Raw genomic sequence first — 17210 nt, forward strand, 5'->3', positions numbered from 1 at the left:
CACACACACACACACACACACACATATATATATATTAGTTCAAATAGCTAAATTTGTGAATAACAATTTATATATATACATAATAATTAAAACTCTCAATACTTTCAAATCTCAAAAAGGAATTTTGGGAATTATGAATGAAGGCCAGAGGCCTCTCATGAGTGTCTTACCAGGGTATGAGAGTGATAGTGGTGTCTCAGCGTAGCGGACGTGGTTCTGCTCTTTCCGTCGTTTCATCTTGCTGGCAACAGGTAAGGACAGCGGACGGAGAGGGGAGTCTGGGATCATCCCCTCCTCGGCCTCAGAACACACATTCTGCGGAGAACTAGACTCATACAGAGACATCCACTTAAAACAGACGCTCATGTGATGCACATTATCATTACAGATCTCCACAGACATGTGGAGGCTTTTTGTCATGTTTCATTTGACTTTGAGACTCACCCTGACTTTCTAAGTCGCTCCAGCTCAAGACTCAGTTTCCTGTTTTCATCTTTCAGAGTCTTCCTCTCTGCCTCTAAACTCACCGACACACATTACAGCAGATGGGTTGGTAGTAATAGAGGAGCAGATATTCCCTCACAGATGAGATACAATACAATACATAATAATAATAAAACAAAAATGCTCACCAAGTTCAGAGATGACAGACAGATTTTTCTGATGAGTATCTTCAAACTCAGTGTTGGTCTTTTTAATCTGCTTCTCCGTCACAGCGCAATGGTCACATGGTCCAGAACGCACCCTAAACACAGAGACAAAAAAAAAAACAGCAACTAAGATTAGGAAAAAAATAAACAATGTGTTGCTAAAAAGATAAAAACGTCCTTTTCAGAGCACCTGTCCTCTAACTGTCTGCTCTTCTCCTGCAGGATCTTCTGTTGTTCTCGTAACTGCTGGTTCTTGCTGTGAAATTCACCCAGTCTCTGAGCATCTCTGAGAGGAAAGCAGAATTATCACAGTTAGAGATCATATCTGACATTACAGAATACTTTAAAGGGGTCATATGATGCGATTTCTCTTTGGAGTGTTACAAGCTGATTGTGCATAGATAAGATCCCTGAAGTTGCAAAGACTAAAGTCTCAAAACCAAAGAGATATTCTTTATCAAAGTTAAGACTCTGCCACACCTACCTAAAACGGCTCGTTCTAACACGCCCCCACATATCTACATCACTATGTGGAAATATTAGCATAATGCGCCCAAATGTTCACGCAAAGAAAGAAGGCGTGGTTTCAGTAACCGCAGTTAGTGTTGAAGCAGCATGTCAGGGAGACGCTGTGTGTTTCTAGGCAAAAGCAAAAGCACTTTATTTGGCCTTCCGAAAGTAGATGCATTTAGGAATCTTTAAGATTACTTACAACAGAACAACAATGCATTTTATGGACGACCGTTTCGTGAACCTAGGTGAGGAGGTCATTCTGACTTTGCTATGACAATCTGACGCTTATGAATCAGCTACCGTTTTGTTATTAGTTTAAGTATTTGCTATTGACTGTTCAAATTACAAATTACAGCAAAATAAAGACCCTTCACATTTTTTAATGATCATCAATTATCAGTCTATTTAAAACCAAATCATTAAACCAAACTGATATATAAATCTTCATGGAACTTTTTAAATTATATATTCTTATACAGTAAGCCTTAAACTTACAGACAGCGCTCTTTCTTCAGTTTGGTTATTTTTGCCTGCAATTCTGAAAATGAGAAAAGCTGATGTCAGTGCAAAAGCAAAAACATATCATATTGTTTTCAATTGATTAGACATCCTTTTTGATTATTAAAATGTAATGAAACCAATAAAAACACTGGATTTTACTTTAGCTTTTTTTTTTTACTAACAAGTTAGATATATGCATTTAAAAATAAAAAAGAGCTAAAAGCTAAATTTTTAAACATACCTGATGACATCTTAGATATCTAATGCATTAGTAAGGTAATGCAACTGTCAGATAGCAATTAGCATTCGAACAGATCCAGAATCTACAGTTTGTGCTTGTGCAGGGAAAGAGAAAGCTCTTGTACCTTGCAGAGCAGTGTCATGGATCTCTCTCACGGCACTCAGCAGATGCTGGAGTTTCTCTCTGGAGTCTGCAGATGTGCTGGAAGCAGGGCTCAGATCTGAAGTACTCATCCTCAGTCAGTCTATCAGACTCCTTCTGTCTGCTCACCTCCAACACACGAGGGATGACCAAAGTACTTCCACATAAAGTTGACATTCGCTATTTCACACAGCTGACTGACTAATATGTTCCTTTCGGCTGTTTACACAACGACACCATGCGCTACATGTATCCGAGCATAAGAATAAAACAAGTCTATTATAAATAGAAATGCGCGTATCACAGCTCCTGATATTTCTGTTCCATCATGTAAATATTCGGATTCCGCGCCTCGCGGAGGATTCTGGGAGTTCAGCTGCGGCCAATCAGAAGAGCGTTACTGGCATCTAGTGGCCAAAACTGCATTAAGAACGAAAAATAGAAGATTCGAAACTGTGTATTGCTTTATATTATATTATTTTATATGCAACTGGATAGAGTAACTCTAATAGGTGAAATAATTGCACTGTATTTGTGAAAATATCAAACATTAATTTAAAAATAATCGTTATTATTATGAAAATTATTCATTATTAATATTTTTATGCAAATTTAAAAAATACATTATATCATTAGAAAAATAATCTATACATTATATCACACACACACACATATACACATATATATATATATATGCGTATATATATACACACACGTTAAAACATAATAATAATTTAACATTATATAACATTATATATATATATATATATATGTGCGTGTGTGTAATAAATTTTCAAAAAATTACATTATTTTACACGCATAGCAATTTATAATGTTGTATATAATATATTAGAACTATAACAATATATATACACACACGTTAAAACATAATAATTTAACATTATATATATGTGTGTGTGTAATCAAATATTAATTTAAATATGAATATTTTCCAAAAAGTACATTATTTTACACACATAGCAATTTATAATGTTATATATAATATATTAGAACAATAACAATATATACACACACACGTTAAAACATAATAATTTAACATTATATATGTGTGTGTGTGTAATCAAATATTAATTTAAATATGAATATTTTCCAAAAAGTACATTATTTTACACACATAGCAATTTATAATGTTATATATAATATATTAGAACTATAACAATATATATACACACACGTTAAAACATAATAATAATTCAACTTTAAAAAGCAATAAGAATTTTCTACTTTATAGGTAAATAGTGAAATTGTATTTCTATCTATCCTCTAGTCCAGTAGGTGTCGTTTAATCAAACGGTAACACAGCAGATTCGCCGAAGAAGACTCAGCACCGGAAGTGAGGCTAAACTTTGCTCCACACAGCGGAAAACAGCTGTTGTTTAGAAACAGGGAAAGATAGGTAAGTTCGGCACTGTACTTTATCGCTGCCGTTGCTTTTTCTACCTGTCATAATAGTTATATGTTAGTCTTATTTACTTATTTGGAATATATAGTCGACAGTAGTGAATGTCGTTGGCTTTATAAGGAGATAGCTAACGGGGTTAGCCAGCTCTGCTAACTTTCTTCTCGACGTCAGACTGATGAGACACTTGAAAAATATAATTTATTTAATGCTTTTTATCTACTGGTCAAATCATCATAGCATGTTATTATACACTGGAAATGAGAATAAATAACTCATGTTTACTTCATACTCCTCATCTTTGGAGAAGCAGAGACTCTGATCTGAGCTGTTGACATGTCGATGTGTGCTAAAATATTAAGAATATATGATTTATGATGCGTTATTTTAATACACTACGAATATAGATAATAGTATTATTGTTATTACAGATTGTAGGAGCGTTTATTGTAAGTTAAATGTCAGTAAATGAAAAAAAAATCCTTTATGATGGATGACAGCTGCTCATCTTCTGTATTCAGTATTTCTGTTTATCTGATTTTTGTTTCCTTCTGCAAGATTTTTACATTTAATTTGATTACTTACTGGTACTTAAATAGATTTTACACAAAGATTTGTTTTGAAGCAAGTACATATTAATTTATTTAAAAACAGAAATGCTTGGTTTTGTACTTGCATGTAACGTGCTCTGTCATTTCTCCCTAGGATGCCTGGGCAGAAAAGAAAGATGCCTTCTTCTGAACCTGAAGTGAAGAAAACAAAGATAGATCAAAGTCTCGTGGAGTCAGATAAAACTCAGATGCCCAAGAAGTCTTTGAGAGGAAGACCTCCAAAAAACAAAGCGTTGGAAACTCTGTCGTCTAAGCAGAGACAACAAGCACAGCCGAGGGAAGAAAATGGAAAACCTGTTCGACGGTCGTCTCGCTTGAAAACGCCACAAAAGAAAAGCTCAAGAGGAAGGCGGCGGAAAGATGAGGGGAAGCCGAAAGTCTCTGGAGATAAAAAATCTCAAAATATGTCTGTCTTGAAGAAAGGAGACAAGAAATATGTTTCAAGAGTAAAGAAAGAAAAGCCATCCATCTCTGAAACAATTAAAACAGTCGCAGCCTTGTTTCCTGTGCAAATAGAGCACAATTATGGACGATTGCTTGACCTTCAAAGTGAGGAGATAACGTTACCCAAACCTGACAAAATTCACGTGGCCAATATAAGCGATCTGCAGTCGCTTCACGAACCGCGAGTGAGCAAAGTCGAAGAGCATAAGGAGCTTCCGACAGACCCTATTGAGAAAATCACAGTGAGTGTGGATGCAAAAGTAGATGTGATGAGCAAATCTCCTCCACCTCTAGAGGCGCTTTTCAAAGTCATCCAAGAAACCAGCATCACGAAACACTCCTTCGCCGGTAAAGACATTTCCGACATGGATGAGTTAGAAGTTGTGAACACGTGTTCCCTGCAGGACAGCGTACAAGGTACCGACATGGCAAAAGTGTTTCTCCCGGATGCAGAAGCATTTCTGGATGACGATATTGAGATTGAACATTGTGTGGTGGAGATCGAAACTTATGAGGATTTGGAGGAGGAGGACACCGTGAAAAAGCAAACAGGTGAAGCTGTGACGTATAAGGAGGTCACTTCTTCGCCCTCTTTGCCCCAGGAAAGTGCGACGGACTCCTCGCAAGGGCTTCCTAAAAAGCAGGCCATGAACCCGCAGGCTCGGACGAAGGCACGTCTGGCGGCTTTAGCTGAAGAAAGGGCGGCTGCCACTAAGAAACCCCAAACTCGACAGCTCAACCTGCTTGCTCTCTGTGAAGAAATCGCAGATGATATTGCATCCGATGCTCCGGGAACTTCAGATGAGAAAAATATTGAGCAACAACAGGAGGCGAGTGAATCAACGGAGGTTTGCGAAACCGAAAAAGAGGCGTCTGAAAACGCCGCACCCCCCGAAACTTCTAGTGTTGAGACTGATGATCCCAAACCTGAGGATGGTACGCCCAAGAAACGTTTTTTCCTCAGCCAGGTGTCTTTGCCGCTCAAGACCCAGGAGAAGAAGAAACTCTCCCGCTATCAGAGGCTCAGGCAGGTGGAGCTTCAGCGGGATAAGTTGACTTGGACCCGTGTTAAGAAGCTGAAGTCGGATCAGGCGAGTCAGGCTGGTTCTTCCAAGGAGACTGACGCTCCATCGGTCTCACCCTGCCCGGCCACCACCCCTGCACAGGTTCCTGTGCCAGAAAGCGTGCCCAAAGTAGGCTCCAATGAACCCAGGAGGGCACTTCCGGCTCAGGCGCCACCCATGCCTAATGGAATCACCAGCCCCAAACCCAAACCAGTTGTGGAATATAAAGCCTACACTCCCAGATGCAAGTATTCACCAGATGACTTTGAGCTTGATGGTCTTGAAGAGGAGACGAGCAAACCAGCAGCACCCAAAAATGAGGTGAAACATTCATGCATTACATTACACAAAATGTTCACAGGTTTAGGGTCAGTAAGGTTTTTTGAAAGAAATTCACACTTTTATTTAACTAGGATGCATTAAATTGATCAGAAGTGACAGTAAAGACACTTAGAACTTTACAAAAGATGTTTTTTCAAATAATGCTGTTCTTTTGAACTTTATATTCATCAAAAGATCCAGAAATGTTTTTTTATATCTGTTTATACAAGATTTTATACATTTAAATTTAAAAGCACAACTGTTTTCAACATTGATAATAATAAAAATGTTTCTTGAGCAGCAAATCATCATATTAGATTGATTTCTGGAGGATCACGTGACACTGAAGACTGGAGTAATGATGCTGAAAATTCAGCTTTGCATCACAGGAATAAATGACATAAAAAAAAATATTCAAATAGAAAACAGTGATTTTAAATTATAATAATATTTCACAATATTTACTGTATTTTGATCAAATAAATGCAGCCTTGGTGAGCATAAGAGACTTCTTTAAAAAAAATCATACACAACTCCAAACTTTTGAATGGTAGAGTAATTTGTAAAATAGGGATTACAACAGAGCCTCATCCCTGAATATTAAACTTCAGCAAATAATATGCTCAGCATCATTTATGACTTGATACCTTAATGATACCTCAAATTCTACAGGTTGTTGAGGAAGGATGTACGATTCTTTTCGTTAGCTGTCAGACTTACAATTTATAGTCTAAAATATATTCTACACATTATTTGAATTAAATATATATTCTCTTTATGAAATGTCTACATGCTTACACTCTAAACAACCACAACAATTGATCACAATAAGTGTCATTCTCACAGGTCAAACCAGAGCAGTCCTCTTCATCAGCTAAAGTGCAGCCCAAACCAGCAGTGGAGAGAAAGCCATGCGTCCCCACTACTGCAGGTAAACATTGTATTCATTCATTTGTTTTTGAGTTGAACAAAAAAGCCGGACTTTTCTCAGTCTTGCAATGCTAGTTTCAAAATCTGCACTTGTGGATCTTATCATACCAGTTAATGAATTGTTAAAGTGTTAAACGCATGCTAAATGAATGATCCTTGGTAGTATGTGTAATAATACACCTTTTTTTTTTTTTATATAACTACCCTGTGGTGCATGTGTTCACAGATAATAAGCTGAAACCCTCAGTTAATGAATTGTTAAAGTGTTAAACGCATGCTAAATGAATGATCCTTGGTAGTATGTGTAATAATACACCTTTTTTTTTTTATATAACTACCCTGTGGTGCATGTGTTCACAGATAATAAGCTGAAACCCTCTCCCCAGCAAGAACCTGACCAAAAGACGCAGACAGAAAACAGCAACCGGTAATTCAAAGGACTTTCATTAAAGATTTGAAAAGTAAAAACACAAAAAGCACAATATCATGTTGAAGTGTAATTTTTTGTCAAAATGCTTTCTCATATCTCAGTTTAACTATAAGTAAGCTATTAAGATTTATTAGCCTAAAAAAATGATGTGGATCTGCGTATCAGAGCATCGTTTGTTTGAGCAACACTGACACAACCAATGCCATGAGTTTGAGGTGCTATCATTTTGTTCAGGACAACTTTTTGAGAAAGTCGTCATTCTTTCATTATTATTATTTTTGCTATTCCATTTGTTGATGCTAGAACAGAAATTACACACTTCAGCTTGTAATGAGTTGTTGAAATGATATTCTCAAAAGAATGAATATCTTTAGGGTCTATTCTATTCTCTAGTTTATTAGTTATTCTATAGAAAAGCTGTTTAACATCTATGACTTTCTGTTATCATTTCAGGGAAAATTCTAGTGCTGAACCTGGAGCAGAACAGAAGAAAGAGGACAAAACCAGTCCCAAACCTGCCAGTACAGCAGCACAGTCCGGCAATGTAAGTCAGTTATATTCTAACAACCTTTGTGTATTTGTTTAGGTTTATTTATCCCCATCCCCATTTGGATTAGTTCATCATAATTAATCATAATTTCCTTGTATTTTTTTAAATTATAGACCTAAATGCAAATACTTGTCACAAATTTAAGATTGTTTTGGAATGAACAGTTAAACCTAGAAAAGAAGACATTAGTATTTGGTGAAGGCTGTTTTTGTGCTTTACAGGATGCTGGTCAGAAGGCGTTTGGTGCGGTGACGTGTAACGTGTGTGGGATGCTGTACTCTCCTACCAGCCCAGAGGACGAATCCCAACACCTCCTCTTCCACAACCAGTTCATCAGCGCTGTCAGATATGTGGTGAGTCGAGAGAGAAACTGTTGTGTCCTATCCAGATACTTATTATTACGTTATTCAAAGTTATTTACCATAACATAAAGATGTTGTTTCAGTCAGATCTGTCAGCAGTAAGCACAGCCTTGAGTGGTTTTGTTTCTTCAATGTATTCTTATAAGATTAGTGTTTAAAAAAGTACAAAAATATTAACTATCAATAACTATAAATTAACTATAAATTGCACTATAAAAAACAAATTAACTAATTCATTACACATTTTCCTGTAATTAATCGTGATCGTAAGTACTTATTCAGTGGCGTTTTGTTATTCATTTCTGGGATAAAATGAGTAAATATAGCCATTCAACATTACAGTAAAGTTGAAAAATATTATAACTTGTCTTCACATAAACATATGGTGTGTGTTGCATATAGTGTAATATTTGAGAGACACAGTTATGTGTTGCTTAATTTTTATTTTAGGATAGGGGTTACAGTCTCAAAATAACTATATACCCATGTCTCAAAATCATTATTGTAATATCTGTTCCAGGGCTGGAAGAAGGAGAGAATCTTGGGAGAGTATCCTGATGGCAAGATTATTCTTGTTCTCCCTGATGATCCTAAGTACGCACTTAAAAAGGTACTTGTCTCGTCCTCATATCCTTCCATTCATTAGGCGTCAAGCTGTCTATTTCAAGATTTCTAATAGCTTTCCCGATACATATGATATCTGTTTATAATATTTGTCTGGTTTGATTTAAGGTTGAGGAGATCAGAGAAATGGTGGACAATGACTTGGGCTTCCAGCAAGTGGAGACCAAAGTCCCATCACAGACCAAAACCTTCCTCTTCATTTCAAATGATAAGAAAGTCGCAGGCTGTCTAATCGCAGAGCACATACAAGAGGTCAGCTGAGCATACAGGTGTTTAATAGCATGTTTATAGGTGTATATCTTGCAGTTTATCTCATTAAATTCATGCATGATTTTAGAAACCAATAAGAGTGCAGTACTCGAAGCTCATTTAATATATTTTATAATGTTTTACATTATTTAAACCCATTTATCAGAATTCCACTGGTTTTCAATTAGCAGAGAAAATGTGAAAAAAATGCATATTCCATATAGGCCTTTTAAAAGACATTGTAAGGTGCTACGTCTTTATGTAGTGTTCGTCTTAGTCTGTTCCACATCTGATGGTTTTGTTTGGCTGCTGTGTGCAGGGATACAGGGTTATAGAGGAGTCCGTGCCGGAGGGTTCAGAAGGAGAGAAGGTCATGTACGAGCGTCAGAGGGCCTGGTGCTGCTCTACCGTACCTGAGCCGGCGCTCTGTGGCATCAGTCGCATTTGGGTGTTCAGCATGATGAGACGGAGAGGCATCGCCTCACGCATGATAGAGTGCCTCAGGTAAAGGGTTGAACATTTTTTATGAGCAAGTCAAGTCACCTTTATTTATAAAGCGCTTTATACAATACTGATTGTGTCAAAGCAGCTTTACAGTGTCAACAGGAATATAGTTTGTCAATGAAGAGTAATTATAACCACAGATGTAATGTGTTATAATTAGAGCTTTCAAACGATTAATCGCGATTAATCGCATCCAAAATAAAAGTTTTTGTTTACATAATGTGTGTGTGTGTTTTTTATTTTTATTATGTGTATATAAATAAACCCACATGCATGTATATATTTTAGAAAAATATGTTATGTTTATATATTAAATATATTTATATATAATATAAATTATATGAATATAAATATATACATGTAAATATTTTCAAAATATTTACTGTATGTGTGTGTATTTATATATACATAATAAATATACACAGTATACACACACATATTATGTAAACAAAAACTTTTATTTTGGATGCGATTAATCGTTTGACAGCACTAGTTATGATATGTAAATATTAGTAGTTATAATGTATTAAAACACAACAACTACTTTTATACTGTCAAAGGTATAAATGTAACGTTTTAATACAGTTATTTATGAAAATGATTATATTAAAATCAATTTGGGGTGCAGTACGTTTTTTAAGAAATAAATAATTTTATTCAGAAAGGATGTATTAGAAGTGACCGCAAAGACGTTTATAGTGTTAGACAATTGTATTTTAAATAAATCCTGAAAAAATCTATCACTGTTTCCACAAAATATTAAGCAGGACAAGTGTTTTCAGCATTGATAAAAATAATAATAAACATTTATTGAGCACCAAATTAGCATATTAGAAGGAAAATTCAGCTTTGCCATAACAAGAATAAATTACATTTTAAAATATATTAAAATAGAAATAATTAAAATTGTAATGTTTCACATTATTACTGTTTATGTCTGTATTTTTTTCTGTATTATTGTGAGCGTAAGAGATTTTAAAAAAACAAAAAAAATTGATTTCTACAAATCTTTCTACAGTTTTAAAGTGTTAAACAAAATACATTTTTCTTTACAGTTAAGACTTAAATGTTTATTCGTCTTTTTCTCCAGGAATAATTTCATCTATGGGTCTCATCTAAGTAAAGACGAAATCGCCTTCTCCGATTCTTATTATGCAATATCATACTTCCGGTGGGCGTTAAAGACGCGATCACACATGTCTCCACGCGTTTTGGGGCATGAGAAAAAGTAGTTTACGTTAAAAACGCGTTAGTCTTTTTGTAATATATACCGTATAACAGATTTATTAACATAGTTACATATTAATGAGGGACAGCGCGTCATCTGTCTCCTAAAGGCTGTGTGTACATTTTTCTTTACAGTTAAGACTTAAATGTTTATTCGTCTTTTTCTCCAGGAATAATTTCATCTATGGGTCTCATCTAAGTAAAGACGAAATCGCCTTCTCCGATCCCACGCCTGACGGCAAACTCTTCGCAACACATTACTGTGGAACCTCTCAGTTTTTGGTCTACAACTTTGTAAGCGGCAATCGCTCAACCTGACAGGACGTGGACATAGAGCTCAGTTTTAAAATATTGACATTTGAGAAGAGGACTGGACTTCGAAGACTTTATTTCACTATACCAAACAGTGCAAAAATGAAGTGAGAGAACAGAAACCGACCTTAGGATGTTTTAAAGGCTCTTTTTGTTCAGAGTCTTGATTTGAATTGGTAAACATTGGCACAGGAGGTGTAGGATGCAAAGTTAGACACTGATATCTAACCCTCACGGCCAGTTTGACGTATTTTAATAAGCCTGCAGAGTAGCTTATGCCTGATGCATTGTTCAGTGAAAGACATCTAAACTGTTCTGTTCTCTCAGGTTTAGGTTGCAGCCTATTTTAGGACTCACCGTTTAGTGGAAGCCATGTAGTCCAGTGCACAATTGCAAAATCAGTGTAAGTACTTCTTCCTAGAACATATAGGAAGGCGTGTGAACTTTTTTACTGTAAGCAATGCCTCGGTCGTGAGGCGACGACTTTTGAATCTCAGGTTGAAAATCATCATATGAATTTGTCATCGAAATCTCCCTTTAACCCCTACATCATGTCAGCTATTTTCAAAGAGAGAGTATTTTCCTGATACAGCGTGTTCCATGTGCGTTTTAAAGAGGTTTACATGCATGGCATTGACATCGATAGACGGCAGATGATTTCAAAGAAGTCGCTGGTTTTGCACAACACTGTGCAGAATGAATATGATTCATTTGTTTTTAAAACACAAGTGTAATAATTCAGAATGTGTGCCCGGTCATAGTATTCCATCTCATTTTAATATTTTTTTAGAATGATTTTATGTATGTATATGTATTTTGATTGAATTATATTAATTTACTCATGACTACAGATGGATCTTTCGTTATCTTCGCTAGCAGGACAAAGGGTTAAAATCACTCCAGCCAAAATTTTGAATTGTTCTTTTAAAATAAAATAATACAGTTTAGTTCTCTGAAGCTGAAAATGATAGAAGCCCGATGATTGGGTTGCTTTTATATATTAGGGATTTACGTAATTTATAAATTGGGATGTTTGAAAGAGAAGAACTTATTTTAATATCTATATCCATTTTATTTGATCACTTTTTGAATTTAAAAAGTGTAAATTATGTATCTACATGTTGTTTTCCACTTTGACTTAATGCACAAGGTCTCAAATGTGCTGAATATTCAGGTACAAACTTTTTCCCCATTTTTCTAAAATTGTATTCTTTTTTTTCTTTTTTTTTTCCCTTCCCCTATCCTTTGGACCTCTGACTTTTATTTTGACAGTGACTCTTATTATGCAATATCATACTTCCGGTGGGCGTTAAAGACGCGATCACACATGTCTCCACGCGTTTTGGGGCATGAGAAAAAGTAGTTTACGTTAAAAACGCGTTAGTCTTTTTGTAATATATACCGTATAACAGATTTATTAACATAGTTACATATTAATGAGGGACAGCGCGTCATCTGTCTCCTAAAGGCTGTGTGTGTAACTAAAAACACGTGTTTTATAGTCATCATGGGGGATCAAGTTGAGTTGGTGGCTGGCTGTTATGAGCAGATAGTGTTTGGATATCGAGTGAGCCCTGGTGACGAGGTAATTATCATTCTTCAAAACTTTCATTTTGTTTATTGATAGAATCTTACTTTGTTTTCAACGTGAATATTAAATGCAGTTGTGTCTGTTGGTTTGTTTCAGTCTGCATTTGCATTATCATTTTGATATTGGTCCATATTTAAACTCATAATTTTACAAACTGAGCTATTATTGTTATAATAACTTACTCTAATAATAATGTAGACTTTACTTTAAATGTAATCTCAATTCAAAAGATTTTCGTGTCTATTTTAGGAGTGGACAATTGAGCCCAACTTTACCCATCATGCACACACAGCATCACTGACTGCAGTTTCATCCAGTGATCAGTTCATCGCCACTGGAAGCAAAGATGAAACCATTCAGCTCTATGATATGAGCAAGAAAACTGAACATGGGGCTTTGTTGCATCATGATGGTGAGGATGTTTATTTTGGTTTCTGATTGGATCTAAAGAGAGTGTGGCTTCAACGATTCTGCATCACTGCCGTTTCAGTTTCATGTGTTATATACCGTGTCATAAAGCATATAAATTGTAAGCTCACATTCTCGGCAGGTACTATCTCATGTCTGGAGTTCTACGGCACGTCCCATTTGCTCAGCGGAGGACAAGACGGGCTCATCTGTGTGTGGAGCACCAAAAAATGGGAATGTTTAAAATCCATCAAAGCTCACAAGTAAGTTATCTGAAAACTATCCCAAACTTTTTTTGATATAATTAGTGGTTTTATTTAGCGAGGATTTATTAAAGTGATCAAAAGTGACGGTAAAGACATTTATAATGTTACACAAGAATTCTGTTTCAAACTAATTCTAGTCATCAAAGAATCCTGGAAAAATATATCACGGTTTTTAACGTTGATAATAATCAGAAATGTTTCTTGAGCAGCAAATCAGCATATTAGAATGATTTCTGAAGGATCACGTGACACTGAAGACTGGAGTAATGATGCTGAAACATCACAGGAATAAATTGCATATTAAAAATATATTCAAATACAAAACGGTTCTTTTGGATTGTAATATTATTTCACAATATTACTGTATTTTTATAATAAATGCAGCAATGGTAAGATATGCAAAAATGTTAAAAAATCATACCGAACACAAGTGTTTATTAGTTTGGGTTTTATTTGTTTAGGGGTCATGTTACTTCACTGTCCGTACACCCTTCTGGAAAACTCGCTCTCTCTGTCGGAACAGACAAAACTCTGCGGCAAGTACACAGATGTTTTCATGTTAATATGAATATCAAAAATTCTGGTCAGATTGTTAAGCTGTGAATGTGTTTGAATCAATTTTAGTAATAAAAATGTTGTTGTTCAACAAAAACAATAGTTTTGATGACAACATTTATTGCAGAACATGGAATCTTATTGAAGGACGTTCGGCTTTCATCAAGAATATCAAACAGAGTGAGATTATAATACTTTCTGATTCTGTATTTATTTGTTTGTTTTGTTTTTCCTTTTATAAATTATTTTCTAGAATTATTGTATAATATTGAGAAAGTTCAACTTCTCAGCTAAATCAAAGCTCAATAAAACGATATATATTTTTCGTGCATGTAAGATGAGCAGTGTGTAATAATGTTTTGTAGATGCAGAGATCGTCTTGTGGTCACCAGACGGAGAGCAGTATGCAGTGGTTGTGAACGATCATGTGGACATTTACGTTCTGAAATCTGCCACAATTATTGGAACCATTGCGTTTACAAAAAGGATTTCATGTGTGAAGTTTCTGAAGGTGAACAGTCTTATCGGTGTTGCAAGAGAGCAGATGATATATGTCTATTCAATCAGTTCTAGTTTAGTTTGCAATTGAAATTTTGCTTCCCTGCTTTGTCAAATATAACATGATCAATTTTATTTAAAAGCGAAGAAGTCTTATTCCAGTATCTTCTCTCTATGTCTCCTCAAGAACACACTCTTGGCTGTGGGAGGAGACGATGAGAGCGTGCGTATCTTTGACGTGATCTCGCAGAAGTGTGTCTGCGAGTTTGAAGCACATGAGAACAGGTATGACCGCCACTTTTTAACTTTTCTTTAAGGGTGCATCTCAGTCCGAGTGAACCGGCCGTTTCTAGAGCTGTACTGTCATCAAAATCGTTCTAGTGCATCGAAATTCTCAGAATGCATTGTGAAATGAGTGAGATCTGCTGTATTTGTTATTGCTTTTAATGTTTTTCCCCCAGAGTAAAAGCCATTGAGAGCTTCATGAAGGATGATGGTTGTGTCCTTGTTACGGCATCAAACGATGGATTCATTAAGTTGTGGAAGCTCAATCTTGAGGTATTGTGTATCTTCCTTGCTTGTAAATATAACACGGACACAAGTGGGGTTTTTAGCTGTGAGCTGAACCATTATATACATAAAAAAAAAATGTTGGGCTTGATGGTTTCATTTTGATTGATCAGTATTGTATGCATATACAGAACCTGGAGACTCCTTCCCTGCTTGGCCAGGTGAACACCACTGCCAGACTCACCTGTCTTTCCATCTGGAAACGTGGTGAAGCGAAAGAAACGATTGCAGAGCAATCTGCCCAGCCTGAAACTTCTAAAGGTGCGTTTACATTTATCAAGGTTTCAGCGAATTTTCACAAGTGAAATCCAGTTGTTTCAATAGGAATCCATCCTAGTAGGAATTTCAAGAAGATTTTGCAACGGGTTCAAGTTGGTCACACAAATTTGTTGAAAGCTGCTTTGTTTGAAAGGGACTTCTGTGTGAGCTTGACAATAGATTATAGCAGTGGTCTCAGACTAAGTTCCTGGAGGGCCACAGCTCTGCAGAGTTTATCTCCAACCAGCTCCAAATCACACCTGCTTTGGAAGTTTCTAGTGATCCTGAAGACCTTGATTAGCTGGATCAGGTGTGTTTGATTAGGGTTGGAGCTGAACTGTGCAGAGCTGTGGCCCTCCAGGGTTTGAGTTTGAGTTTGAGACCACTGGACTATAGACCTATAGCTGAAATTTCATTAATTTCATTAACTATCACCTTAAAGGGATAGTTCACCCAAAAATGAAAATTCATTGGAAAGTCATCATTTACTCACCCTCAATTCATTCCAAACCTGTATGAGTTTCTTCTGTTGAACACAAAAGAAGATATTTTGAAGAATGCAGGGTAACCAAACTGGTAGCCATTGACTGTCATAGTATTATTTTCCATTCTATGGAAGTCAATGTCTACCAGCAGCTGTCTGGTTACCAACATTCTTCAAAACATTACCTTTTGCGATCAACAGAAGAAAGAAACTTTTACAGGTTTGGAGCAAACTGAGGGTGAGTACATTATGACTTTTAAATGTTATGTTAAGAGTTGAAATAGTTTCCAGACACCAAGTTGTCGAGGGAAAAACGTATTCATATCTATATATGTTCTCAAAACAGCTGTTGTGGAGCCCTCGAAGCCAGCCAAAGGTAAAAGAGTGAGGCTACCAGGAGAAGTGGTGATTCTAGAAGAAAGCAGCTCCACAAAACAAGGAAAAAAGAAGAGAAAACAAAAAGTGCAATAAACCGTTTAATTGAAATCATTGGTTGTTCTATTATTTCCTGTCTTTCCTGTCATATAGCTGAGTGATTTGCAATGCATTTATTGATGTCAACACCTTTTGAATTCCAGCTAAATGAAAGAAAAAAAATACTCAATTTTTGTATTTGTTTTAGTGCTGTCAAAGCGATTAATCATGTCCAAAATAAAAGTTTGTTCCCATAATATACGTGTGTACTGTGTATATTTACACGTTATTACATATATAGGAAATATTTACACATATAATATATGTTCATATTTATACATAATTTAAATGATAATTTTAAATATATATTACATATATTTCTGAAATATATACATGTATGTGTGTATATTTATATACAGTACACACACGTATATTATGTTAAACTTTTATTTTGGATGCGTTTAATCGATTTGACGGCACTAATTTGTTTAGTCTAAATCAAGAAAAAAAAAGTATTCCTGCACAGCTGGACTTTTATTTTGAAAACTGCTAGTGGAGTGTTTCAGGAAGTTAAAAAGTGGAGATAATTTGGCTTTTTTTCTAGCAACCAACAGGTTTTTTTTTATTTTTTATTAACGTTTAGTTAAACGCAGACATGGCTGTGGACTGGTTTGGTTATGGTTATGCGGCTCTAATAACGATAGGAGGTTTTGTTGGTTACGCTAAAGCAGGTAAGATCTCATTCATGCGACAAACTACTGTGTTCAGTATTCTGGTTTAGTTTTGGAGCAGCTAGCAGTGTTGGGGGCAATATATTACAAGTAACGCGAGTTACGTAACCAGATTACTTTTTCAAGTAACTAGTAAAGTAACGCATTACTTTTTAATTTACAAGAGAATATCTGAGTTACTTTTTCAAATAAGTAACGCAAGTTACTTTTTTTTTTTTTTTCAATGTATTGATTGACAGCTCTCCTGTCCCCATGTTGAGAGAAATCAGAAGATGTTACTGTAGTTCTGTAATAAATATGAATATGCATTAATTAATCTCACTCACACACACACAAAAAAA

The 17210-nt window shown here is 35.6% G+C and overlaps 4 protein-coding genes across 6 annotated transcripts in view; 3 read left to right on the forward strand and 1 right to left on the reverse strand.

Annotated features, from left to right (window-relative positions):
* rbbp8 (retinoblastoma binding protein 8) overlaps positions 1 to 2424 on the reverse strand; it is a 9834-nt gene extending 7410 nt beyond the window's left edge. For both annotated transcript variants that reach the window (XM_016236770.1, XM_016236776.1), the window contains exons 1-6: positions 2030 to 2424; positions 1659 to 1701; positions 841 to 936; positions 633 to 745; positions 445 to 517; positions 171 to 325 (exon numbers count right to left, since the gene is read on the reverse strand). In XM_016236770.1, coding sequence (XP_016092256.1) covers positions 171 to 325; positions 445 to 517; positions 633 to 745; positions 841 to 936; positions 1659 to 1701; positions 2030 to 2138 — 589 coding nt within the window. In that variant the 5' untranslated portion in view covers positions 2139 to 2424. The remainder of the gene's footprint in view (positions 1 to 170; positions 326 to 444; positions 518 to 632; positions 746 to 840; positions 937 to 1658; positions 1702 to 2029) is intronic.
* A 963-nt stretch (positions 2425 to 3387) lies between these two features.
* esco1 (establishment of sister chromatid cohesion N-acetyltransferase 1) lies at positions 3388 to 11992 on the forward strand. Of its 2 annotated transcripts, XM_016236737.1 has the most exons (10): positions 3388 to 3463; positions 4172 to 5906; positions 6753 to 6837; positions 7197 to 7263; positions 7720 to 7810; positions 8038 to 8169; positions 8699 to 8788; positions 8911 to 9054; positions 9371 to 9555; positions 10953 to 11992. In XM_016236737.1, exons 2-10 carry the CDS (start codon positions 4173 to 4175, stop codon positions 11098 to 11100), a joined length of 2676 nt encoding a protein of 891 aa, XP_016092223.1. In that variant the 5' UTR covers positions 3388 to 3463; position 4172; the 3' UTR covers positions 11101 to 11992. The 2 variants fall into 2 exon arrangements, with proteins under 2 accessions (XP_016092223.1, XP_016092214.1); XM_016236728.1 differs by lacking the exon at positions 10953 to 11992 and having other exon boundaries at positions 8911 to 9071; positions 9371 to 9435.
* Positions 11993 to 12375: 383 nt separating this feature from the next.
* pak1ip1 (PAK1 interacting protein 1) lies at positions 12376 to 16322 on the forward strand. Its single transcript, XM_016236888.1, has 10 exons — positions 12376 to 12679; positions 12935 to 13097; positions 13236 to 13356; positions 13821 to 13895; positions 14042 to 14094; positions 14280 to 14425; positions 14600 to 14697; positions 14874 to 14970; positions 15114 to 15243; positions 16071 to 16322. Exons 1-10 carry the CDS (start codon positions 12602 to 12604, stop codon positions 16193 to 16195), a joined length of 1086 nt encoding a protein of 361 aa, XP_016092374.1. The 5' UTR covers positions 12376 to 12601; the 3' UTR covers positions 16196 to 16322.
* Positions 16323 to 16694: 372 nt separating this feature from the next.
* The window catches only part of tmem14cb (transmembrane protein 14Cb), a 4946-nt gene continuing 4430 nt past the window's right edge, over positions 16695 to 17210 (forward strand). Inside the window, exon 1 of the mRNA XM_016237141.1 lies at positions 16695 to 16869. Within this exon, the coding sequence (XP_016092627.1) occupies positions 16794 to 16869 (76 nt within the window). The 5' untranslated portion in view covers positions 16695 to 16793. The remainder of the gene's footprint in view (positions 16870 to 17210) is intronic.

Source organism: Sinocyclocheilus grahami, unplaced genomic scaffold (genome assembly GCF_001515645.1).
Source record: "Sinocyclocheilus grahami isolate Dianchi unplaced genomic scaffold, SAMN03320097.WGS_v1.1 scaffold19.1, whole genome shotgun sequence".
Taxonomy (NCBI): domain Eukaryota; kingdom Metazoa; phylum Chordata; class Actinopteri; order Cypriniformes; family Cyprinidae; genus Sinocyclocheilus; species Sinocyclocheilus grahami.

Bases quoted from the DNA above. Each gene is read 5' to 3' on its own strand.
- esco1 (XM_016236737.1), top strand. From the start codon at position 4,173: ATGCCTGGGCAGAAAAGAAAGATGCCTTCTTCTGAACCTGAAGTGAAG. The intron at 6,838-7,196 runs GTAAACATTGTA...ATGTGTTCACAG, and splicing joins ATGCGTCCCCACTACTGCAG to ATAATAAGCTGAAACCCTCT. The intron at 7,264-7,719 runs GTAATTCAAAGG...TTATCATTTCAG, and splicing joins CAGACAGAAAACAGCAACCG to GGAAAATTCTAGTGCTGAAC.
- pak1ip1 (XM_016236888.1), top strand. From the start codon at position 12,602: ATGGGGGATCAAGTTGAGTTGGTGGCTGGCTGTTATGAGCAGATAGTG. The intron at 14,971-15,113 runs GTATTGTGTATC...ATGCATATACAG, and splicing joins TGTGGAAGCTCAATCTTGAG to AACCTGGAGACTCCTTCCCT. The intron at 15,244-16,070 runs GTGCGTTTACAT...TTCTCAAAACAG, and splicing joins CCAGCCTGAAACTTCTAAAG to CTGTTGTGGAGCCCTCGAAG.